The sequence below is a fragment of the Gobio gobio genome, assembly GCF_949357685.1.
Source record: "Gobio gobio genome assembly, chromosome: 3".
NCBI lineage: Eukaryota > Metazoa > Chordata > Actinopteri > Cypriniformes > Gobionidae > Gobio > Gobio gobio.
The window spans coordinates 660,671-688,570 of record NC_137099.1 but is presented as its reverse complement, the minus strand read 5'-3'; the positions used below and the strand labels follow the sequence as shown (position 1 = coordinate 688,570).

Below are 27,900 nucleotides of genomic sequence, written 5' to 3'. Positions count from 1 at the left end.
TCACTGGTCAACTGCAGGTTGAGAGCTCCGCCTCCAGCCCCGCCCGCTGACAGGAGATTGGCCGGCAGCAGAGAGAAGCTGGACGGGTTGAGGAAGAAGGGCGTGGTCATCAGGCCGGAGGCGGGGCTTCCTACGCTGGTGTTGGCGAATAGCAGGCCGGTGTTTCCGTCGAAGGACGTCAGAGGCAGAGCGCCGCCCGACGCAAGAGCTGTCAATCAAACAGCAGATTATTATTCAGAAATCGTGAGATTAATGTTCATATTCTCTTAATGCTGCATCACATCACAGCACACACACACACACGGACACACACACGGACACACACACGGACACACACACGGACACACACACGGACACACACACGGACACACACACGGGGACACACACGGGGACACACACACGGACACACACACGGACACACACACACGGACACACACACACGGACACACACACACGGACACACACACGGACACACACACGGACACACACACGGACACACACACGGACACACACACGGACACACACACGGACACACACACGGACACACACACACGGACACACACACACGGACACACACACACGGACACACACACACGGACACACACACACGGACACACACACGGACACACACACGGACACACACACGGACACACACACACGGACACACACACACGGACACACACACGGACACACACACACGGACACACACACACGGACACACACACACGGACACACACACACGGACACACACACGGACACACACACGGACACACACACGGACACACACACACGGACACACACACACACACGGACACACGGACACACACACACACACACGGACACACACACACACACGGACACACACACAGACAGACAGACACACACACACACACGGACACACAGACAGACACACACACGGACACACACACACACGGACACACACACACACACACACGGACACACACACACGGACACACACACACGGACACACACACAGACAGACAGACACACAGACACACAGACACACACAGACAGACACAGACAGACACACACACACACACACACACACACACACACACACAGACACACACAGACAGACACACACACACACACACACACAGACAGACACACACACACACACACGGACACACACACGGACACACACACGGACACACACACGGACACACACACGGACACACACAGACAGACACACACACACACACACACACACAGACACACACACGGACACACACACGGACACACACACGGACACACACACGGACACACACACGGACACACACACGGACACACACACGGACACACACACGGACACACACACGGACACACACACGGACACACACACACACAGACACACACACACACACACACACACACACACACACGGACAGACAGACACACACACACACACACACACACAGAGGTCATACCCTGGATGGTGGCCAGTGTGTTGTTGTTCATCAGTGTGTTTCCCAGAGCAGGGCTAAGACTGAAGAATGTCCCCCTGCACAAACACAAGCAGAATCACATGATCAATGCGGTACAGCCACCAATGAGATTTCTTATTTTCTATCATTTGATTTTGGGCAGAAAGTGACCTGGGCATGTTTCTGTGAGACACCCCACACACACACACACACACACACACATGTTGGGTTTTCATGTTTTAAGGGGACTTTCCATAGGCGGAATGGTTTTTATACAGTACATACTATATATTCTATCCCCCTACACTGCCCCTAAACCTGCCCATCACACACACACACACACACACACACACACACACACACACACACACTGCCCCTGCCCCTAAACCTACCCATCACACACACACACACACACACACTGCCCCTGCCCCTAAACCTACCCATCACACACACACACACTCACACACACACACACACACACACTGCCCCTGCCCCTAAACCTACCCATCACACACACACACACTCACACACACACACACACACACACACTGCCCCTGCCCCTAAACCTACCCATCACACACACACACACTCACACACACACACACACACACACACACACACACACACACACACACTGCCCCTGCCCCTAAACCTACCCATCACACACACACACACACTCTCACACACACACACACACACACTGCCCCTGCCCCTAAACCTACCCATCACACACACACTGCCCCTAAACCTACCCATCACACACACACTCACACACACACACACACTGGCCCTGCCCCTAAACCTACCCATCACACACTCACACACACACACACACACACACACACACTCACCCTTGCGTCAGCTGTGAGGGTGTTATGATGGTTGGGGTCAGATTAGCTCCGCCCAGTCCTGTGCCCGTGAAGAGAAACTGCCCCGCCCCCTGCGTGACCGTGGTTGCCGTGGAAACTGCCTGTGCGGCTGCGCTGTCCTGTTTCACATTGAGGATGGATGATGATGTCACAGAGGGGGCGGGCGTAGCGATGGCCGGCGCCATGGAGATGACGGACGGCGTGTGCGATGTCACCTGAGCCAGAGCGCCACCTACAGCACACAGACATTAAACACCAGCTCACAGGAGGAAAATAGAGGAGCATGAATATAGAATATAGAATATAGAATATAGAATATAGAATATAGAATATAGAATATAGAATATAGCAGGAACGCACCGCTGAGTGTGAGGTTCGAGATGCTGCTGGCGTTCAGTGGAACTACAGAATTCACCGTCAGTGTGTTTGTGCCGTTGGACACCTGAACACAAGCAATAACTCGTCAATAATCAATCACTCGTCAATAATCAATCACTCATCAATAATCAATCACTCATCAATAATCAATCACTCGTCAATAATCAATCACTCGTCAATAATCAATCACTCGTCAATAATCAATCACTCATCAATAATCAATCACTCGTCAATAATCAATCACTCGTCAATAGTCAATAATCAATCACTCGTCAATAATCAATCACTCGTCAATAATCAATCACTCGTCAATAATCAATCACTCGTCAATAGTCAATAATCAATCACTCGTCAATAATCAATCACTCGTCAATAATCAATCACTCGTCAATCACTCGTCAATAATCAATCACTCGTCAATAATCAATCACTCGTCAATCACTCGTCAATAATCAATCACTCGTCAATAATCAATCACTCGTCAATAATCAATCACTCGTCAATAGTCAATAATCAATCACTCGTCAATCACTCGTCAATAATCAATCACTCGTCAATAATCAATCACTCGTCAATAATCAATCACTCGTCAATAATCAATCACTCGTCAATAGTCAATAATCAATCACTCGTCAATAATCAATCACTCGTCAATAATCAATCACTCGTCAATAGTCAATAATCAATCACTCGTCAATAATCAATCACTCGTCAATAATCAATCGCTCGTCAATCACTCGTCAATAATCAATCACTCGTCAATAATCAATCATCAATCACTCGTCAATAATCAATCACTCGTCAATCACTCGTCAATAATCAATCACTCGTCAATAATCAATCACTCGTCAATCACTCGTCAATAATCAATCACTCGTCAATAATCAATCACTCGTCAATAATCAATCACTCGTCAATCACTCGTCAATAATCAATCACTCGTCAATAATCAATCACTCGTCAATCACTCGTCAATAATCAATCACTCGTCAATAATCAATCACTCGTCAATAATCAATCACTCGTCAATAATCAATCACTCGTCAATCACTCGTCAATACTCACGTCAATTATCAATCACTCGTCAATAATCAATCACTCGTCAATAATCAATCACTCGTCAATAATCAATCACTCGTCAATCACTCGTCAATAATCACTCACTCGTCAATAATCAATCACTCGTCAATCACTCGTCAATAATCAATCACTCGTCAATAATCAATCACTCGTCAATCACTCGTCAATAATCAATCACTCGTCAATAATCAATCACTCGTCAATCACTCGTCAATAATCAATCACTCGTCAATAATCAATCACTCATCAATCACTCGCCAATAATCAATCACTCATCAATAATCAATCACTCGTCAATTATCAATCACTCGTCAATAATCAATCACTCGCCAATAATCAATCACTCGTCAATAATCAATCACTCGTCAATTATCAATCACTCGTCAATAATCAATCACTCGTCAATAATCAATCACTCGTCAATTATCAATCACTCGTCAATAATCAATCACTCGTCAATAATCAATCACTCGTCAATTTTCAATCACTCGTCAATAATCAATCACTCGTCAATAATCAATCACTCGTCAATAATCAATCACTCATCAATAATCAATCACTCGTCAATTATCAATCACTCATCAATTATCAATCACTCACTCGTCAATTATCAATCACTCGTCAATTATCAATCACTCGTCAATTATCAATCACTCGTCAATAATCAATCACTCGTCAATAATCAATCACTCAATTATCAATCACTCACTCGTCAATTATCAATCACTCGTCAATAATCAATCACTTGTCAATTATCAATCACTCGTCAATAATCAATCACTCGTCAATTATCAATCACTCGTCAATAATCAATCACTCGTCAATAATTAATCACTCGTCAATAATCAATCACTCGTCAATTATCAATCACTCACTCGTCAATTATCAATCACTCGTCAATAATCAATCACTCGTCAATAATCAATCACTTGTCAATTATCAATCACTCACTCGTCAATAATCAATCACTCGTCAATCACTTGTCAATAATCAATCTCTCGTCAATAATCAATCACTCGTCAATAATCAATCACTCGTCAATAATCAATCACTCGTCAATAATCAATCACTCGTCAATAATCAATCACTCACTTCACTCGTCTGCAGCTACGGGTTTAAGTACAGATGTGAGTGTGAGAGTCATACGGTGTGTGTGACTGTGATGTGAAGTGACTCTGGTTCATACGGTGTGTGTGTGTGTGTGTGTGTGTGTGATGTGAAGTGACTCTGGTTCATACGGTGTGTGTGTGATGTGAAGTGACTCTGGTTCATACGGTGTGTGTGTGTGTGATGTGAAGTGACTCTGGTTCATACGGTGTGTGTGTGTGATGTGAAGTGACTCTGGTTCATACGGTGTGTGTGTGTGTGTGTGTGTGATGTGAAGTGACTCTGGTTCATACGGTGTGTGTGATTGTGGGATGTGAAGTGACTCTGGTTCATACGGTGTGTGGGTGTGTGTGTGATGTGAAGTGACTCTGGTTCATACGGTGTGTGTGTGTGTGTGTGATGTGAAGTGACTCTGGTTCATACGGTGTGTGTGTGTGTGTGTGATGTGAAGTGACTCTGGTTCATACGGTGTGTGTGATTGTGGGATGTGAAGTGACTCTGGTTCATACGGTGTGTGTGTGTGATGTGAAGTGACTCTGGTTCATACGGTGTGTGTGTGTGTGTGTGATGTGAAGTGACTCTGGTTCATGGTGTGTGTGACTGTGATGTGAAGTGACTCTGGTTCATACGGTGTGTGTGTGACTGTGATGTGAAGTGACTCTGGTTCATACGGTGTGTGTGATTGTGGGATGTGAAGTGACTCTGGTTCATAAGGTGTGTGTGTGTGATGTGAAGTGACTCTGGTTCATACGGTGTGTGTGTGTGATGTGAAGTGACTCTGGTTCATACGGTGTGTGTGATTGTGGGATGTGAAGTGACTCTGGTTCATACGGTGTGTGATGTGAAGTGACTCTGGTTCATACGGTGTGTGTGTGGGATGTGAAGTGACTCTGGTTCATACGGTGTGTGTGTGTGATGTGAAGTGACTCTGGTTCATACGGTGTGTGTGTGACTGTGATGTGAAGTGACTCTGGTTCATACGGTGTGTGTGTGACTGTGATGTGAAGTGACTCTGGTTCATAAGGTGTGTGTGACTGTGATGTGAAGTGACTCTGGTTCATACGGTGTGTGTGTGATGTGAAGTGACTCTGGTTCATACGGTGTGTGTGTGATGTGAAGTGACTCTGGTTCATACGGTGTGTGTGTGTGTGTGTGTGTGTGATGTGAAGTGACTCTGGTTCATACGGTGTGTGTGTGTGTGATGTGAAGTGACTCTGGTTCATACGGTGTGTGTGTCTGTGATGTGAAGTGACTCTGGTTCATACGGTGTGTGTGTGTGTGTGTGATGTGAAGTGACTCTGGTTCATACGGTGTGTGTGTGTGTGTGTGTGTGTGTGATGTGAAGTGACTCTGGTTCATACGGTGTGTGTGTGTGTGTGTGTGATGTGAAGTGACTCTGGTTCATACGGTGTGTGTGTCTGTGATGTGAAGTGACTCTGGTTCATACGGTGTGTGTGTGACTGTGATGTGAAGTGACTCTGGTTCATACGGTGTGTGTGTGATGTGAAGTGACTCTGGTTCATACGGTGTGTGTGTGTGTGTGTGATGTGAAGTGACTCTGGTTCATACGGTGTGTGTGACTGTGATGTGAAGTGACTCTGGTTCATACGGTGTGTGTGATTGTGGGATGTGAAGTGACTCTGGTTCATACGGTGTGTGTGTCTGTGATGTGAAGTGACTCTGGTTCATACGGTGTGTGTGACTGTGATGTGAAGTGACTCTGGTTCATACGGTGTGTGTGTCTGTGATGTGAAGTGACTCTGGTTCATACGGTGTGTGTGTGATGTGAAGTGACTCTGGTTCATACGGTGTGTGTGTGACTGTGATGTGAAGTGACTCTGGTTCATACGGTGTGTGTGACTGTGATGTGAAGTGACTCTGGTTCATACGGTGTGTGTGATTGTGGGATGTGAAGTGACTCTGGTTCATACGGTGTGTGTGACTGTGTGATGTGAAGTTACTCTGGTTCATACGGTGTGTGTGACTGTGATGTGAAGTGACTCTGGTTCATACGGTGTGTGTGTGTGATGTGAAGTGACTCTGGTTCATACGGTGTGTGTGTGTGATGTGAAGTGACTCTGGTTCATACGGTGTGTGTGTGACTGTGATGTGTAGTGACTCTGGTTCATACGGTGTGTGTGTGACTGTGATGTGAAGTGACTCTGGTTCATAAGGTGTGTGTTACTGTGATGTGAAGTGACTCTGGTTCATACGGTGTGTGTGTGATGTGAAGTGACTCTGGTTCATACGGTGTGTGTGTGATGTGAAGTGACTCTGGTTCATACGGTGTGTGTGTGTGATGTGAAGTGACTCTGGTTCATACGGTGTGTGTGTGTGTGTGATGTGAAGTGACTCTGGTTCATACGGTGTGTGTGTGATGTGAAGTGACTCTGGTTCATACGGTGTGTGTGTGATGTGAAGTGACTCTGGTTCATACGGTGTGTGTGTGTGATGTGAAGTGACTCTGGTTCATACGGTGTGTGTGTGTGTGATGTGAAGTGACTCTGGTTCATACGGTGTGTGTGTCTGTGATGTGAAGTGACTCTGGTTCATACGGTGTGTGTGTGTGTGTGTGTGTGATGTGAAGTGACTCTGGTTCATACGGTGTGTGTGACTGTGATGTGAAGTTACTCTGGTTCATACGGTGTGTGTGTGTGTGTGTGATGTGAAGTGACTCTGGTTCATACGGTGTGTGTGTGTGTGTGTGATGTGAAGTGACTCTGGTTCATACGGTGTGTGTGTCTGTGATGTGAAGTGACTCTGGTTCATACGGTGTGTGTGTGACTGTGATGTGAAGTGACTCTGGTTCATACGGTGTGTGTGTGATGTGAAGTGACTCTGGTTCATACGGTGTGTGTGTGTGATGTGAAGTGACTGGTTCATACGGTGTGTGCGTGATGTGAAGTGACTCTGGTTCATACGGTGTGTGTGTGATGTGAAGTGACTCTGGTTCATACGGTGTGTGTGTGACTGTGATGTGAAGTGACTCTGGTTCATACGGTGTGTGTGTGTGATGTGAAGTGACTCTGGTTCATACGGTGTGTGTGATTGTGGGATGTGAAGTGACTCTGGTTCATACGGTGTGTGTGTGTGATGTGAAGTGACTCTGGTTCATACGGTGTGTGTGTGATGTGAAGTGACTCTGGTTCATACGGTGTGTGTGTGACTGTGATGTGAAGTGACTCTGGTTCATACGGTGTGTGTGACTGTGATGTGAAGTGACTCTGGTTCATACGGTGTGTGTGACTGTGATGTGAAGTGACTGGTTCATACGGTGTGTGTGACTGTGATGTGAAGTGACTCTGGTTCATACGGTGTGTGTGACTGTGATGTGAAGTGACTCTGGTTCATACGGTGTGTGTGACTGTGATGTGAAGTGACTCTGGTTCATACGGTGTGTGTGTCTGTGATGTGAAGTGACTCTGGTTCATACGGTGTGTGTGACTGTGATGTGAAGTGACTCTGGTTCATACGGTGTGTGTGACTGTGATGTGAAGTGACTCTGGTTCATACGGTGTGTGTGACTGTGATGTGAAGTGACTCTGGTTCATACGGTGTGTGTGACTGATGTGAAGTGACTCTGGTTCATACGGTGTGTGTGACTGTGATTTGAAGTGACTCTGGTTCATACGGTGTGTGTGTGACTGTGATGTGAAGTGACTCTGGTTCATACGGTGTGTGTGTGACTGTGATGTGAAGTGACTCTGGTTCATACGGTGTGTGTGTGACTGTGATGTGAAGTGACTCTGGTTCATACGGTGTGTGTGTGTGATGTGAAGTGACTCTGGTTCATACGGTGTGTGTGTGTGATGTGAAGTGACTCTGGTTCATACGGTGTGTGTGACTGTGATGTGAAGTGACTCTGGTTCATACGGTGTGTGTGTGTGATGTGAAGTGACTCTGGTTCATACGGTGTGTGTGTGACTGTGATGTGAAGTGACTCTGGTTCATACGGTGTGTGTGATTGTGATGTGAAGTGACTCTGGTTCATACGGTGTGTGTGATTGTGGGATGTGAAGTGACTCTGGTTCATACGGTGTGTGTGTGTGATGTGAAGTGACTCTGGTTCATACGGTGTGTGTGTGTGTGATGTGAAGTGACTCTGGTTCATACGGTGTGTGTGTGTGATGTGAAGTGACTCTGGTTCATACGGTGTGTGTGTGTGATGTGAAGTGACTCTGGTTCATACGGTGTGTGTGTGTGTGATGTGAAGTGACTCTGGTTCATACGGTGTGTGTGTGTGATGTGAAGTGACTCTGGTTCATACGGTGTGTGTGTGTGATGTGAAGTGACTCTGGTTCATACGGTGTGTGTGTGATGTGAAGTGACTCTGGTTCATACGGTGTGTGTGTGATGTGAAGTGACTCTGGTTCATACGGTGTGTGTGTGTGATGTGAAGTGACTCTGGTTCATACGGTGTGTGTGTGACTGTGATGTGAAGTGACTCTGGTTCATACGGTGTGTGTGTGTGATGTGAAGTGACTCTGGTTCATACGGTGTGTGTGATTGTGGGATGTGAAGTGACTCTGGTTCATACGGTGTGTGTGTGTGATGTGAAGTGACTCTGGTTCATACGGTGTGTGTGTGATGTGAAGTGACTCTGGTTCATACGGTGTGTGTGTGACTGTGATGTGTAGTGACTCTGGTTCATACGGTGTGTGTGACTGTGATGTGAAGTGACTCTGGTTCATACGGTGTGTGTGACTGTGATGTGAAGTGACTCTGGTTCATACGGTGTGTGTGTGACTGTGATGTGAAGTGACTCTGGTTCATACGGTGTGTGTGACTGTGATGTGAAGTGACTCTGGTTCATACGGTGTGTGTGACTGTGATGTGAAGTGACTCTGGTTCATACGGTGTGTGTGACTGTGATGTGAAGTGACTCTGGTTCATACGGTGTGTGTGACTGTGATTTGAAGTGACTCTGGTTCATACGGTGTGTGTGTGACTGTGATGTGAAGTGACTCTGGTTCATACGGTGTGTGTGACTGTGATGTGAAGTGACTCTGGTTCATACGGTGTGTGTGTGACTGTGATGTGAAGTGACTCTGGTTCATACGGTGTGTGTGTGACTGTGATGTGAAGTGACTCTGGTTCATACGGTGTGTGTGTGTGATGTGAAGTGACTCTGGTTCATACGGTGTGTGTGACTGTGATGTGAAGTGACTCTGGTTCATACGGTGTGTGTGACTGTGATGTGAAGTGACTCTGGTTCTTACGGTGTGTGTGACTGTGATGTGAAGTGACTCTGGTTCATACGGTGTGTGTGTGTGATGTGAAGTGACTCTGGTTCATACGGTGTGTGTGTGTGTGTGATGTGAAGTGACTCTGGTTCATAGGGTGTGTGTGACTGTGATGTGAAGTGACTCTGGTTCATACGGTGTGTGTGACTGTGATGTGAAGTGACTCTGGTTCATACGGTGTGTGTGTGTGTGTCTGTGATGTGAAGTGACTCTGGTTCATACGGTGTGTGTGACTGTGATGTGAAGTGACTCTGGTTCATATGGTGTGTGTGTGACTGTGATGTGAAGTGACTCTGGTTCATACGGTGTGTGTGTGACTGTGATGTGAAGTGACTCTGGTTCATACGGTGTGTGTGTGACTGATGTGAAGTGACTCTGGTTCATACGGTGTGTGTGTGTGATGTGAAGTGACTCTGGTTCATACGGTGTGTGTGTGTGATGTGAAGTGACTCTGGTTCATACGGTGTGTGTGTGTGTGTGTGATGTGAAGTGACTCTGGTTCATACGGTGTGTGTGTGTGTGTGATGTGAAGTGACTCTGGTTCATACGGTGTGTGTGTGACTGTAATGTGAAGTGACTCTGGTTCATACGGTGTGTGTGTGACTGTGATGTGAAGTGACTCTGGTTCATAAGGTGTGTGTGTGTGTGACTGTGATGTGAAGTGACTCTGGTTCATACGGTGTGCGTGTGTGTGTGTGTGTGTGAAGTGACTCTGGTTCATACGGTGTGTGTGTGTCTGTGATGTGAAGTGACTCTGGTTCATAAGGTGTGTGTGTGTCTGTGTCTGTGATGTGAAGTGACTCTGGTTCATAAGGTGTGTGTGTGACTGTGATGTGAAGTGACTCTGGTTCATACGGTGTGTGTGTGTCTGTGATGTGAAGTGACTCTGGTTCATAAGGTGTGTGTGTGACTGTGATGTGAAGTGACTCTGGTTCATACGGTGTGTGTGTGTCTGTGATGTGAAGTGACTCTGGTTCATAAGGTGTGTGTGTGACTGTGATGTGAAGTGACTCTGGTTCATACGGTGTGTGTGTCTGTGATGTGAAGTGACTCTGGTTCATAAGGTGTGTGTGTGACTGTGATGTGAAGTGACTCTGGTTCATACGGTGTGTGTGTGACTGTGATGTGAAGTGACTCTGGTTCATACGGTGTGTGTGACTGTGATGTGAAGTGACTCTGGTTCATACGGTGTGTGTGTGTGTGTGTGATGTGAAGTGACTCTGGTTCATACGGTGTGTGTGACTGTGATGTGAAGTGACTCTGGTTCATACGGTGTGTGTGTGATGTGAAGTGACTCTGGTTCATACGGTGTGTGTGTGACTGTGATGTGAAGTGACTCTGGTTCATACGGTGTGTGTGTGTGTGTGTGTGTGTGTGATGTGAAGTGACTTGTTCATACGGTGTGTGTGTGATGTGAAGTGACTCTGGTTCATACGGTGTGTGTGTGTGTGTGATGTGAAGTGACTGGTTCATACGGTGTGTGTGTGATGTGAAGTGACTCTGGTTCATATGGTGTGGGTGTGTGTGTGTGTGTGATGTGAAGTTACTCTGGTTCATACGGTGTGTGTGTGACTGTGATGTGAAGTGACTCTGGTTCATGGTGTGACTGTGATGTGAAGTGACTCTGGTTCATACGGTGTGTGTGTGTGACTGTGATGTGAAGTCACTCTGGTTCATACGGTGTGTGTGTGTGTGTGTGTGTGTGTGTGTGTGTGTGTGTGTGTGAAGTAACGCACCGCAGTGTTGGCAATGTGAAGTGACTCTGGTTCATACGGTGTGTGTGTGACTGTGATGTGAAGTGACTCTGGTTCATACGGTGTGTGTGTGACTGTGATGTGAAGTGACTCTGGTTCATACGGTGTGTGTGTGTGTGTGTGATGTGAAGTGACTCTGGTTCATACGGTGTGTGTGTGATGTGAAGTGACTCTGGTTCATACGGTGTGCGTGTGTGTGCGTGTGTGTGTGTGTGAGTGTGTGTGTGTAGTAACGCACCGCAGTGTTGGCGTTGCTGTAGATGGCTTTGATGGCTGAGGCGGACGATATTCCGCAGCTGCTGGGAGGATTGATCCTCTTCTCCTTCTGTCTGCGGTTACAGAACCAAACTCGCACCACTTCCTTCTCCATGTTGAGCTGATCTGCGATCAGTGTGATGTCCTCTGAGGACGGCTTCTGACTCTGCTGCAGATCACAAACAAACCTCATCTCATCAGGCCATTCACAAAACACACTCTCACTGAATGAACTTAAGATAAACGATTAAAACTAATCAATAAAATAAGAGTTGTTAGTATTGCATTATTTTACTGTATTATCTTGTGATTAAATATCAATATGACTACCAAATAATAATTATTACAACTTGTTTTAGGATTTTGATGAGGATGATGATATTAAGTAAAATGATTGTATTTCACGGTAAAATATAAACCTTACTGTAAGAGCCATTATGCTTTATTTATATGTCTGTTGTAGTTCCACTGTTAGACACCGGGTGGAGTGTGGGTTTTAATGGATATAGGTAGCCAGAGAGGAAGTGAGGTCAGGTGTAATGAGGGAAGCAAACAATTTTTGACCGTGTCAGGAGTGGGTATGAGGAGTACTATGTGTTTGAGCATCGTAACTGTGACAAATAAAGGTGATAATTGCAGTACTGGACTGGAAGCGTCATGTTTTGGATCCCACGCGTCAGAATAACCCTACAACACCTCTAGCCTAAGGGACAAGATGGTCCTTTGTCCCTACATTTTGTCAAAAATTGCTTCTTTGTGGAGTATCACGCATCGTTTGGAACTTTTTGAACTTTAATGGACTAAGCACTGGATTCTGCTTTGGATTTGGATACAATTGGACGCATCAAGGACCAGTTGCAGCAACACGAGTGGATGAATCCGTGGTATGTGTAGCGCTACCTTATGAATGACTCTGTGTGCACACATTTAATAGCGTAAATCCAATGCATTGGTTGCCTAAGTTTTAAAAAATTAACGACAAGGTAAATGAATTCAACAACTCTGTGAAAATGAGTGTAAGTAATTATGGCGAAGGTGCTGTGGCTGCTGGTAAACAAACAGAGACTAATGTGCTTACTGAGAAGGTTGTAATGGAGTCTGTGAAAGAAAAGCGTTGCATCAAACTTACTCCAAAGGCACTACAAGAAAAACTGGAAACGTTGCAGAAAACAAGAAGGAGTAAAGTAAATAAAGCCAAAAACTTGATGGTTATCATAAGAAATTTTATGCCTAACCGAGAGTATGAAAAGGAAGTGCAAAGTTCCTTTGAGAAGTTCATTAAACTGTGTGATGAGGCTAAAGAAATGCACAACTCTGTGATGGTTCTTTTGCCCAATGAAGAAAAAGAAAGACAGCAAACATGGTTCAATGGGAAGATGTTAATATACAATGGTTTTATGGATGATGTTCAAAAATGGTTGAGTACCGAGAGTCAAGTTTCATGTTCTGGTGTTGATGACAATGCTTATCAAGATGACATTGAACCAAATGATAGCATTTCAAACATTTCCTCATTTGTGTTAAGTAAACCATCCAGTAAGAAAAGTTCTAGCAGTGTGCGTACTGGAAAATCTTCTGCTGCTTCAGTACGAATCATAGCAGAGGCAGAAAAGGCTGCATTAATTGCACGTGCAACTGCTTTAAAGGACAAACATGCTTTGGAGGTACAACAGGAACAACTAAGGCAAAGACAAGAGCAAATGGATATTGATGCAGAAATAGCAGCTGCTACTGCCAAAATTGCTGTTTTAAATAACTCTGACAACCAATATCCTAAAACCTTTTCTGATGGTATGAATTCATATTGTGAAAAAGAGACTGCAAGAAGTGGCAAAGAAGTTACTCTTAACCCTCATGCAGAGGAATATATGCCAAAGAATTGTTCTCAGCAAGCAAGATCAAGGAAGGTGATTCAGCAAACTCAAAGTGCAGCTCAAACTGATCTTCATTCTGTGTCACAAATGCAAACTTCAAATGTAATGCAGAACAGCAATGGAACATCAACTTCAAACATCTACAGTATCATGCAGAAACAAAATGAGATCACTTCTCTTCTTGTACAACAACAACAATCCAGCATGCTGCCTCAACGAGAGATTCCTGTGTTCGATGGCAATCCTTTGAAATATAGAACTTTCATCCGAGCATTTGAACATGGAATAGAGGACAAAACCAACAATAACCGAGATCGTTTGTACTTTCTGGAACAGCACACACAAGGTCAGCCTAAGGAACTTGTGCGCAGTTGCCAGCACATGGATGCGCAAAGAGGATATGTGCAAGCTAAAGCATTGTTAAAGGAACATTTTGGCAATGAGTTCAAAATAGCTGCTGCATATGTAGAGAAAGTACTTGGATGGCCTTCAGTAAAATCAGAGGATGTGGGTTCATTGCAGAGTTATGCTGTCTTCTTGCGTGGATGCTGTAATGCAATGGAGGAAATTGCGTACATGGAGGAGCTGGAGATGCCAAGTAATTTGAAAATGGTCATTATGAAGTTGCCGTACAAATTAAGGGAAAAGTGGAGAACTGTTGCATGTGAGCTATTGGAAAGGCACAATCGGAGGGCACAGTTCAAAGATATTGTAACATTTGTTGAACGTCAAGTCAAAATGTCATCTGATCCACTTTTTGGTGATCTCCTGGGTACTCCAACTGTACAACAGAAACCTCAACCTAGGAGTAAAATAAGAAATAGCTTTGCAACGATTGTTAATAACAGTAAGTCAATTCAGTGTTGTGACTCTGATTTAAGACCAAAGTCCAGAGTTGTATGTTTGTGTTGCAAACGTGATCACTTATTGGATCAGTGTACACAAATGCAAGCCAAGATGCATAAAGAAAAGCTGAACTTTCTAAAGGAGAAAGGTATTTGCTTTGGCTGTCTTCGTGTTGGGCACATGAGCAAGGATTGTGATGAGCGCATGACTTGCACAGTGTGTGGCCAAATGCATCCCAGCCTTCTGCATATTCAACAAAAGGAGAGACAAGAGCAAAATCGTCCATCACTAAGTAGTGCGCTTGTTGCCCTTCAAGCATGTGGCCAAACAGGGGCCGGCGATGGAGAATGTGCATTATCAATTGTACCGGTTCAAGTCAAATCCAGTAAAGGACAAAAGGTAATCCAAACCTATGCCTTCTTGGATCCTGGTAGTTCTGCCACATTTTGTTCAGAACACTTAATGCACAGTTTGAAATTAAAAGGAAAGAAAACTAATATTCTTTTGAAAACAATGGGCAATCAAAGGTCTGTTAGTAGTTCTATCTTGACTGGATTGGAAGTGTCTAGCCTTCATAATGACATCTTTTACAGTCTTCCAGAAGTCTTCACTCAGGAGAAAATGCCTGTGTCCAAAGATAACATTGTTACTCAAGGGGATTTGGACAAGTGGCCATACCTGAAAGGTGTTAAGATCCCTCAAATTCCTGCGGATGTGGATTTGCTAATTGGAGCAAATGCTTCCAAGGTAATGGAGCCCTGGGAGGTTAAAAACAGTGATGGAGAGGGACCTTATGCAGTGAGAACCCTACTGGGATGGGTTGTGAATGGGCCGCTCCAAGGAAGCAAGGACAACAGGAACAAGACTGAATATCCAGGTGTTACTGTCAATAGGATTTCTGTATGCAAACTGGAGGAGATGCTTAGTAAACAGTATAACCACGACTTTAATGAGATTGCTTCTGAGAACAAAGAGATGTCCAGAGAAGATCATGCATTTATAGAAAAGGTAAGCAGGTCAATTGAGCTTCAGGATGGACACTACAAATTGAACCTTCCTTTCAAAATGGAAAATCCCATGTTGCCGAATAACCTTGGTGTGGCTAAACAGCGCATAATGGGATTGAAAAGGAAATTAGAGAGAAATAAGACTTTTCATCAAGAATATAAAATGTTCTTGGATGAAGTCATCAACAAAGGTTATGCTGAAAGAGTACCATTGCATCAGTTGAAACAGGATGAAGGGAAAGTTTGGTACATCCCTCACCACGGCGTCTATCACCCCAAGAAAGGAACATTAAGAGTGGTATTTGACTGTGGAGCTGCTTTTAAAGGTACATCGCTTAATGATCAACTTCTGCAAGGTCCATACCTGACAAATTCACTTCTGGGAGTTCTTGTGAGGTTTCGACAAGAGCCTATTGCATTCATGGCTGATGTGAAAGCAATGTTTCATCAGGTCAAAGTTGCAGCAGAGGATATCAATTTTCTTCGTTTCTTGTGGTGGCCCGATGGTGAGTTAAAGCATGAACCTGTTGAATATAGGATGAACGTGCATTTGTTTGGAGCTGTGTCATCCCCAAGCTGTGCTTGCTTTGCACTACGCAGGACCGCTGAAGACAATAAACCCAACTTTCCAGAAGAGGTTATTGACACAATTCAGGCCAACTTTTACATGGATGATTGTCTGAAAAGTGTAGCTTCAGAGGAAGAGGCTATTTTGATGATCAAAGATCTAACAGAAGTTTGTTTGACAGGAGGTTTCCAATTGACCAAGTGGGTCAGTAATAGCCGTGTTGTGCTACAAACTGTACCTGAAGAACATCGAGCCCAGGGCATAAAATTGATGGATCTGGACAAAGATCAACTACCACTGGAAAGAGCTCTTGGTTTGTTGTGGTGTGTTGAATCAGACACTTTCAGGTTTAAAATGACCATCAAAGATCATCCTTGCACCAGACGTGGTGTTCTGTCGATGGTATGCTCTGTATATGATCCTTTAGGATTCTTGGCACCATTCACTCTTACAGCGAAAATTCTTCTTCAAGAGCTGTGTAGGACAAGATGTGGATGGGATGATCTGCTACCCTCAGATCTTCAAAGACAATGGTCTTTATGGTTGAAAGAACTTGGGAGGATTGCAGACTTTAAAGTCGATAGATGCTTAAAGCCCACAGGATTGGACCAACTTACCAACATTCAGTTGCATCATTTCGCTGACGCAAGTACACTTGGATATGGCACTGTAACATATCTTAGGATGGAGACAAACAAGGATGTTCATGTTACTTTCCTACTCAGCAAATCAAGAGTAGCACCATTGAAGCATGTAACAATTCCACGTCTTGAATTGACAGCTGCTGTACTTGCTGCTCGAGTGGATAAAATGTTGAGGGCAGAGATACAGTTTCCATTGGTGGACTCAGTGTTTTGGACAGATAGTACATCTGTGTTAAAATATATCAGAAATGAGGACAAACGCTTTCTGACCTTTGTGGCCAACAGGATCTCTGCAATAAGAGAAATTACAACACCATTACAGTGGAGATACATACCTACAGCTCAAAATCCTGCAGACTGTTGTTCAAGAGGAATGAAAGCAGATTTGCTGTTATCGAGTGAAGAATGGATCAGCGGACCACATTTTTTGTGGAAACCACAGGAAGAATGGCCAGCACAAATAGTTGATTCTACTCTTAAAGTCGATGATCCTGAGGTAAAGAGGAATGTGAGTGTAAACACCACTGTTGTGAATGATGTGTCAAGTGCAACAAATGCCACTCATTGGCTGATTACACACTTCTCAGATTGGACAAAGTTGAAAGTTGCTGTTGCCTGGTTTTTGAAGTTAAAAAGAATGCTGAGGCTACGTAGTCAAAAGCGGAAAGAACAAAATAATGTGCTGATTCATAACGCTTCGAAGCTTCATGATGCCGTGTTTTGAAATCGTCATCACTATATAAGTCGTTATTTAGGGTTTTTTGCGCACAGAAACTATTCTCGTCTTCATAAAGTTATTGTAGAGCCGCTGTAGTGAGATGGACTTTGTAACTTTAGTCTTTAGCAGTGATGGGCAGTAACGCGTTAGAAGTAACGCATTACTGTAATCCGATTACTTTTTTCAAGTAACGAGTAAAGTAAGGGATTAAAATTGCAAAAACAGTAATTAGATTACTGTTACTTTCCCGTAAGCAGGCTGCGTTACTGCGTTAACCGTGATTGTGTTTCATGAGACTGTCCCGTGGCGTGAGTCGTGACAATGACGTGTGAGCGCCGCTACGTCAGTCAGTGGTAACAGCGACATGTGTAGTGTTGAACAAGACAACATGGAGCGCGGGAGAGAGCTGGACCATTCAGCGTTTAATGCTTGGAAGTACCGACATTACTTTGAGTTTGCACAGAAATGTTAAACTTACTGAAAAAACCCATGAACCCCCAAATGACATGACCACCGCGGCAACATCCAATTCAACCGGGCGAACCTCCGACGGCCCCTCTCCTGCTAAACAGGTGAAACTAGACTTAAATCTAAAAGCAACAGCACTTAATGCTGATGAACTGAAGAAGCTTGTCGCTGGCTATATTGTCGAGGACATGCTGCCAATTTCCACTGTTGACTCTGAATCGTTCCGACGCATCATAGAAAAAAATACCGACCAAACACGGTGTTAAGCTGCCGCAGAGAAAGTCATTTGCAGCATACCTTGAGAGAGAATACGACATAATGGACGCTAATTTGAAGGCTGCACTCGGAGATGTAGAATTTGTTTCCACCACTGCTGACATCTGGACGGTGAATAACAAAAGTTTTATGGGTGTAACAGTTCACTGGATTAATTCCACTTTTCAGCACAACTATAATTTGTAATACAGTCAGGAGAGACTTTCATTTTAATTATTTTATTGCTGTATTTTATTTACATCTAAGGAAGGATTTTACAAAAAAAAATATTTTTATTTTTTATGCAGAAATATAAGTTAACAGAAGAAGGACTTTATTTCATTAAAATATGGTGGAATGTGCAGAAAATAGGTTTAAATGTTCAACAATTTTCTTCAAGTCTGAGAATGTTGCATTTAATTTAATTTTTGCTTGATGCAATATGCATAAAGTTTAAATATTGAAACTAATAAAACAAGTTTAAAAAATGGATGTTTCATTTGATTCAATTTAAGATGATGGAATATGCAGAAAGAATAGTATTAGGCTGAAATGTCTATTGCTTTATAGCGTATTCAGGTCGTGCATCATGTTTTGAAAAATAACTTAGTAAAGTAACTAGTAAAGTAATTAATTACTTTTGAAAATAAGTAATCAGTAAAGTAACTGGATTACTTTCTTGGAGAAGTAATCAGTAATCAGTAACTAATTACTATCTCCAAGTAACTTGACCAACACTGGTCTTTAGTGTCTTTTAAGGATCTTGAGAGTGTAAAGTTGAGCCAATGGAGGCCTTTCAGAGCATCAGATTTACACTAAAATATCTTCATTTGTGTCTGAAGATGAACGGAGGTCTGACGGGTGTCCAACCACATGAGGCTCAGTCATTAATGACACAATTTACAGTTTTGGGTGAACTAACCCTTTAAACAAATTTGGAAAAAAAGTTTTTTAACCAAATCTTACCTACCCTACCTTTAATGGAAACGCCGTCATTTCGCAATATTTTTTTATCGACTTTTAGAAAATATGGAAATGTGGCTTGTGATGTGGAGGTCAGTGTGCCCTCTAGTGGTCAGCAGACGCCGCTCACCTCCAGGAAGCTCCTCTCTAACGCCAGACGGATGCTGGTCTCAATGCTGGTCCGCTTCTTCCTCCGCCGGTTCAGACTCTCGCAGAGACCCGGAGACATCTCGCTCGCACTGGACACCACGCAGTCCGCCGACATGTTTTCTGCGGAAAACACACAGCCAGAGTCTTTAGGACACCCTGTGTTAAACATCTGGGGTCTCATTTATAAAACTTTGCGTAGATTTCATCCTAAAAGTGTACGTAAACACTAGGGATGCCACAATTCTCAATATAATATTGAACCGATCGGTACGGCATTCACGGTTCAATTGCATTTTTTTCGGTTTTGCATTTAATTAATTATTTTTCTACAAATTATATATTATATAATTATGTCTAAAGTGAAAGTAAAATCGTGTGTGTGTGTATATTAGATGCGTGCAGGTCTTTAATTGACAGCCGCGCAGTCTATAGTGAACACGCCGTTCTTAAAGGGACAGTTCACCTCTAATGTCATTATTTACTCACTCTAATATTGTTCCAAACCTGTGTTCATTTCTCGATGACAGAATTTTCTTTTTTGAGTGAACTATCCCTTTAATGTTAATACAACAACAAAAGACAAAGAGAAAATCACTCACTGCTCTTGACTGAAAACACACAGCCAGAGTCTTTATGACAGACTGTGTTAAACATCTGGGGTCTCATTTATAAAACTTTGCGTAGATTTCATCCTAAAAGTGTACGTAAACACTAGGGATGCCATAATTCTCAATATAATATTGAACCTTTCGGTACGGCATTCACGGTTCAATACGCGCTTGTGAATTGCGTTTTTTTCGGTTTTGCTTTTAATTAATTATTTTTCTACAAATTATATAATTTGCCTCCTTCCCAATACTGAACAACGCGACATACATTCACATCACACGTCAGTGGTGGAGTTATACTCACAGAACACTAGAGTTATTCACAATCACCAAAGTTCATTATTTGCATGCGTTTTAAAGCCTTTTAACATGCGCTTTTCCGAGCGCGCGCACTAAACGCCTGTCAAACACGTGATTACTGGACTAAGTAGTCGTCTTACTGCGCTAATACTGTCAAATACACTCAAGGTTAACATAAACACAGTTGGTTATGTCTAAAGTGAAAGTAAAATCACGTATATTAGATGCGTGCAGGTCTTTAATTGACAGCCGCGCAGTCTATAGTGAACACGCCGTTCTTAAAGGGACAGTTCACCTCTAATGTCATTATTTACTCACTCTAATATTGTTCCAAACCTGTCTTCATTTCTCAATGACAGAATTTTCATTTTTGAGTGAACTATCCCTTTAATGTTAATACAACAACAAAAGACAAAGAGAAAATCACTCGCTGCTCTTGACTGAAGAACTTTAATACAGTAGCTAAGAATCAAGTTTTATTTTTACATTTATTAATTCAATTTCATACTTTAATGCTGCTGTACAGCTCTGAGCTGCCAGTGTAAATCTTTAAATATATTTTATATTATACAATACACTAGGAATGTGTACAAGGGTTTTTTTAAGTAAAGTTTTAAGGTTTTTCAAGTCTTTTAAGTGAAATAAAGAAAGAGTACTGCAATAAAAAAGTCTTTTTTCTCCTTAACCTCTTGCTGTTCCTGTCGCCTAAGAATAGAAGAAAAAAACTGATGTGACAAGCCATCAGAACCCGACCGAACCGAAAACCGTGGTTAAAAACTGAGTTATGTATTGAACCGTGGACTAACTGTATTGTTGCACAAAAGCTAGATTTTGCGTACGCACAAAAAAATTCAGATTTATAAAGCCATGTGTACGCCAGAACCTTCGCAAAAATCCCTTTATAAATCACAGCCAGCAGAAGATTGTGCGTACGTGCATCTCCACCCCGAAATCACCATATATGGAGCTCGCAACGCCTAGTTTTACTATGCATAACCTCATCTGCATATCATTTGCATGCATATTACCATCCATGTTGAACTCTGTCAAAGACGAGACATTGAAAAATATTAGATACGGACTATAAATGCCATTTGTGCCTTACACAGTACATTGCTGACAATCATCCAATATCCTTTTTATGTTTTAGAATAAATATATCAAAATATCCATAAAAACAAGATTGTATAAAATACATTTCAGATATTTTTTATAAGTTTATTCATTCATTTCCACGGGCCAAATGTTATTTTAATTCAAAATATGTTGTTAATTTTAAACCCCTCAACTCAAATTCATGCAGTTTTGCTGATAATGTGAACATGATGTGATGTTTAGGCTATTTTAATTTAAACAGATGGGCCTACTTATTTATTGCAGCGTAAATACAATCGTCTGACTCGTGCAAATCTTAATTTTTTCTTCAAGTTGTATCCTTCAAATACAGTGATATTTTTCATAATTTTGTGAAGAATGTGTCTGTGCAGCTGTGGTTGTACAGTAAGATTATCATTGGACATATTCAAAACGGATAATGGACCGATCAACCACCGAATCCTGCAGTGTCTGTGATATCGAAGTAAGTGTGTGCATCACTGATCATCGCTCTCGCTAAAACATATTTTCATAACATGAGATCTGCAGTTCAGTTTAAAGAGGAATTATTGGAATTAGCCTATATTTAACCCTCTGGGGTTCTTCATTTATGGGTCACACTCAGGACTTTCGGGTCAAAAATGACCCAGAGGGCGGGATTAAGATAAAAAAAGATTTGAGTAAAATCAATGAAATTTATTTTTGTTCAATAATATTTTTTCTTTTTTGGTGTTTTGAGATCATTTTATGATTAATAATTAATATTTATGCAATAATTTTGCCCCATTTTTTCCCATTGAATATAATAAAAAAATGTATATATGTATATGTATATATATATATATATATATATATATATATATATATATATATATATATATATATATATATATATATATATATATATATATATATATATATATATATATAATTTAAAAATAATTTTTTTATTAAAGCTGCATTTCATTTTAGAGTCAAGCCTAGGCCTCATGAAAGCAATTTTTTTAATGAGATCGGTGCCATCCGGTGGACACATTGAGCATTTTTATCACACAATAGCACAATTTTACCACTATAGTTTTATAAAATAAAAATAAATAAATCGTAGCTTCATTGGAATGGTCAGAAACTTGGTGACTTTATTGGTACTTTGCATATGAACACACAAAAAAATGGGGACAGGATTTGAAAAGTCTAAGTGGTCGTAAAAAAAAAAAAGTCACACTCAGACCCCCATAGGAAATGAATGGGAAATTGGCCAAAATATGATTTTGAATATGAATTTGTGCATACAATCTACAAATCAGCCAGGATGCAGAAGAAAAGACTCAACAGTGAAGATCTCTAAAACATCAAGAGTGCAAAACAGACAAAAAAAACTCACACACACACACTTATACACACAAAAGCACACACAAATTAACGCGTGCCATTCCAAAAGCTAATTGTGTGTGTGTGTGTGTGTCTGTTTTGCACTCTTGATGTTTTAGAGATCTTCACTTTTGTGTGCTTTTTTTCTGCATTCTGGCTGATTTGTAGATCGCACGCACAAAAAAACTCTGTATTTTCATATTTTTGCCAATTTCCCGTTCATTTCCTATGGGGGTCATTTTTGACCCGAAGGTCCTTTATTTTTACGACCACTTAGACTTTTCAAATCCTGTCCCCATTTTTTTGTGTGTGTGTGTTCATATATCAAGTACCAATAAAGTCACCAAGTTTCGGTCCATTCCAATGAAGCTACGATTTTTAACACTTAAAAAAAGTAAAATAATTGGGGTCAGAAATGAGCGAAGACCCCCAGAGGGTTAATCCATGCTGTCATTAAAACAGGAAAAGTGATCAAAAGTCGCATAATTTTTGTTTAAATTCTGAGTATTACTTTATGTAATTTCACTGCATATTAATGAAACTGGAACATATGTATATCAAAAGTTTTAAATTGTTCTTACTTCATTACTTTTCTCACTCTAGTAAGAGTTTGTACGCATGGGTCAGAGTTTGCGTGCAGGTGCGCACATTTTCCCGTCAAGTTTGTTTTTATACACTGCAAAAAAAATACTTATTACTATTAAATTACTTAGTATTTTTGTCTTGTTTTCAGTCCAAATATCTAAAAAATCTTACATTAGGAAGCATTTACTAGACAAGCTAAAGTCTTATTTTGGGGGAAAATAACTCAAAATTAAGGGAGTTTTTGCTTAAAATAAGCAGAATAATCTGCCAATGGGTTAAGAAAAATCATCTTAATTCAAACAGAAAACAAGATTATTTTTCTTACCCCATTGGCAGATTATTTAGCTTATTTTAAGCAAAAACTTCCTTAATTTTGAGTTATTTTCCCCCAAATTAAGACAAAAACTTTTGCTTGTCTAGTAAATGCTTCTTAATGTAAGATTTTTTAGATATTTGGACTGAAAACAAGACAAAAATACTAAGTAAGAAAAGCATTTTTTGCAGTGTAAAATCACAACTTGTGCGTCGAAGGTCTTCCAGAACCTGTTTTGTGCGAACGCAACGGTTATAAATGAGACAGTGAGGAGTTCTCCAGTCTGACCTGCGTCTGTGAGCCACTTCTCCAGCAGCGGCTTGAGTTTGCACATGTTCTTGAAGCTCAGGTTCAAGGCCTCGAATCTGGAGATGGTGGTTTGGCTGAAGTCGTTTCCGTAGAGTTTCCCCATAGCCAGCCCCACATCGCCCTGAAACACAATCACACACATCAGCCCCTCCAGATCACCCCGATAAAAGGGGTCCGCTTCAATAAATAAATAACAGTGTGTATAAAGTCAGAATTTAATTGTGCGATATAAAGTCAGAATTGTGTGCATAAAGTCAGAATTGAATTGTGCGATATAAAGTCAGAATTGTGTGTATAAAGTCAGAATTGAATTGTGCGATATAAAGTCAGAATTGAATTGTGCGATATAAAGTCAGAAGTGTGTGTATAAAGTCAGAATTTAATTGTGCGATATAAAGTCAGAATTGTGTGTATAAAGTCAGAATTGTGTGTATAAAGTCAGAATTTAATTGTGCGATATAAAGTCAGAATTGTGTGTATAAAGTCAGAAGTGTGTGTATAAAGTCAGAATTGAATTGTGCGATATAAAGTCAGAATTGAATTGTGCGAAATAAAGTCAGAATTGTGTGTATAAAGTCAGACTTGAATTGTGCGATATAAAGTCAGAATTGTGTGTATAAAGTCAGAATTGTGTGTATAAAGTCAGACTTGAATTGTGCGATATAAAGTCAGAATTGTGTGTATAAAGTCAGAATTGTGTGTATAAAGTCAGAATTGTGTGTATAAAGTCAGACTTGAATTGTGCGATATAAAGTCAGAAGTGTGTGTATAAAGTCAGAATTGAATTGTGCGATATAAAGTCAGAATTGAATTGTGCGATATAAAGTCAGAATTGTGTGCATAAAGTCAGAATTGTGTGTATAAAGTCAGAATTGAATTGTGCGATATAAAGTCAGAATTGAATTGTGCGATATAAAGTCAGAAGTGTGTGTATAAAGTCAGAATTTAATTGTGCGATATAAAGTCAGAATTGTGTGTATAAAGTCAGAATTGTGTGTATAAAGTCAGAATTTAATTGTGCGATATAAAGTCAGAATTGTGTGTATAAAGTCAGAAGTGTGTGTATAAAGTCAGAATTGAATTGTGCGATATAAAGTCAGAATTGAATTGTGCGAAATAAAGTCAGAATTGTGTGTATAAAGTCAGACTTGAATTGTGCGATATAAAGTCAGAATTGTGTGTATAAAGTCAGAATTGTGTGTATAAAGTCAGACTTGAATTGTGCGATATAAAGTCAGAATTGTGTGTATAAAGTCAGAATTGTGTGTATAAAGTCAGAATTGTGTGTATAAAGTCAGACTTGAATTGTGCGATATAAAGTCAGAAGTGTGTGTATAAAGTCAGAATTGAATGTGCGATATAAAGTCAGAATTGTGTGTATAAAGTCAGAATTGAATTGTGCGATATAAAGTCAGAATTGTGTGTATAAAGTCAGAATTGAATTGTGCGAAATAAAGTCAGAATTGTGCGATATAAAGTCAGAATTGTGTGTATAAAGTCAGAATTGAATTGTGCGAAATAAAGTCAGAATTGTGCGATATAAAGTCAGAATTGAATTGTGCGATATAAAGTCAGAATTGAATTGTGCGATATAAAGTCAGAATTGTAAATAATAGCCCTGTTAATAACATTCAGTATTACATTTAAAAGCAATAACATGCCACTAGGGGCCTTCTGAGCCAAATATGGCTGGGTCATCTTACCCCAAGAGTCTAATTTTATCTTTTTACTTCAAAATAAAAGCTATAACATTTTGTGTCCAAAAACAAACAAATAGACACAAAAACTTTTGATATTCAACATAATACAATGTCATATATCACTATTTTCGATAGACACAAAATTAGATCAAGTTTTGACTGACTAGTTTCGTAACTGTGCCACCTATTGGTCAAAAGTGATAAACCATTAAATAATATTATTAGTGACTCTATATATGATATTTCAGCCATTTTGCCTAATCGTCTGAAACTGTATGATTGTTCATTGTTGCAGTTGGTCTGACGCTCTCAGACTACAATGCATTTTTCAGCCTTTTGCCTAAAATCATCTTAAAACGTGATTAATTGCTCATTGCTGCAGTTGATCTGACACTGCCAGCCATTTTAGCATGTCTTGTCTTCTTCTTTGCGCTTGGCCCCGATAATGCTGCTTGTTATTACAAGCACCGAAGGTGCGGAGCCCCTCTTGAAACCGTTAGATTTCTTCTTATTATTATTATTCCGCCATGGAAGTCTATGGCAGCCCATAGAACCGTTTGCGGTAAAATTATGAAATTTGGTACACTGATAGAGGTCATTACCAATAGTAACCACGCCCATTTTGGAGTCTCTAACTCAATCCCTCTGGCGCCACCACCTGTCCAAAGTTTGACTCATGTTTTTGCTAATAACTTTTGAACCCTAAGGGATAGAGACAAAATCCTTTGATTCCTTGGCTCAAGCCGATTCGATCGCACCCTATGACGACTCCTCCTAGGCCGTTGGTCCGATTTACACGAAAATTTAACCAGATCATCTCCAGATAGTGTTGACAAAAAAACATGGAATTCAAGTTGATTCGTCAAATCGTTTTCAATTAACACACAAACAAATTTTACGTAACGCTTGCAAAAACACACTTAAGGCAATATCTCCGCAACGCTTTATTGTATTCAAACCAATCTTGGTACAAGTCATCAGAATCATGACCTGAGGCAACATGCAGCGTTTCGGCGCAGCGCCACCTACTGGTCTGGAGATACGAAAAATGGCTATTTTTGCTTATAACTTCTGAACGGTTTGTCTCGTAAATGTAGTCTCGTTAGATTCAGGACAGCATGCCGAGTCGTCTGATATCCAATTTTACCTTATCGGCCATTTTGACTGTCGGCCATTTTGAATTATGTACTAAAATGCTGTATTTTATGAACGCATGAACGGATTGTTACGAAACTCGGTATGGGTCATCAGCACGATGCCCTGAATGAGCCCAAGAAGTTTCGAAACAGCGCCACCTAGTGGAGTTTTTTTTTCAAATGCTTATAACTTTAGGTGAGATTGACTTATTTTCATGAGAGTAACTTTTTTTTGTCTCCTGAATCGTCGCCGAGTCCAACGATACCAGACTTGCCAGGTTTCGGCGTATGGTTTGTGCAGCGCGGTAATTTAGCGCTTAAAAAACGTTAGCTGATATCTTCGAAACCGCTAGTCCGATCGAGACGAAACCAGCGCCAGAAAATCGGAAACATAGGTCGATAGTTAACAGTTGTAGCCCAAATGTCAAAATATTGATAGTAAGGGAGTAAAATCCAATCAAAGTCAGGTGTCAGTCATTTTTTACATGTTTTTTCATATAAATGTCTTTAACTCTAAAACGAAATGAGATGTTTTCACCTAAATTGACACACACATGTATGGGCTCACTCCAAGGACACATAAAAAAAATTGTAGGATTGTGCCTCTTGGTGGCGCTATAATAGAACAAAACATGACATTGGCACTATACAACTCACTGTTTTAATGTGGGGTTTCAACGGTTTTGCTTCAAATGTCTTTACTCATTTTTTCAGTTGGTCTGCTGCTATCTTCCTTGTTTGCTTCTGTTGCGCTTGGCCCCGTTAATGGCTGCTTGCAGCTTTAATTATTATTATTATTATTATTCCGCTCTTGAGTCTATGGCAGCCCATAGAACCGTATGGTAAAAAGTTTTGAAAA

At 41.4% G+C, this 27,900-nt stretch overlaps 1 protein-coding gene across 1 annotated transcript in view; it reads right to left on the bottom strand.

Moving 5' to 3' along the window:
- The window catches only part of pou2f1a (POU class 2 homeobox 1a), a 52,662-nt gene that overhangs the window by 207 nt on the left and 24,555 nt on the right, over positions 1 to 27,900 (bottom strand). Inside the window, exons 8-14 of the mRNA XM_079812979.1 lie at positions 24,185 to 24,326; positions 19,605 to 19,744; positions 12,115 to 12,300; positions 2,675 to 2,756; positions 2,297 to 2,546; positions 1,449 to 1,522; positions 1 to 208 (exon numbers count right to left, since the gene is read on the bottom strand). The exon at positions 1 to 208 is cut by the window's left edge and continues 207 nt beyond it. Of these exons, the coding sequence (XP_079669105.1) occupies positions 1 to 208; positions 1,449 to 1,522; positions 2,297 to 2,546; positions 2,675 to 2,756; positions 12,115 to 12,300; positions 19,605 to 19,744; positions 24,185 to 24,326 (1,082 nt within the window). The remainder of the gene's footprint in view (positions 209 to 1,448; positions 1,523 to 2,296; positions 2,547 to 2,674; positions 2,757 to 12,114; positions 12,301 to 19,604; positions 19,745 to 24,184; positions 24,327 to 27,900) is intronic.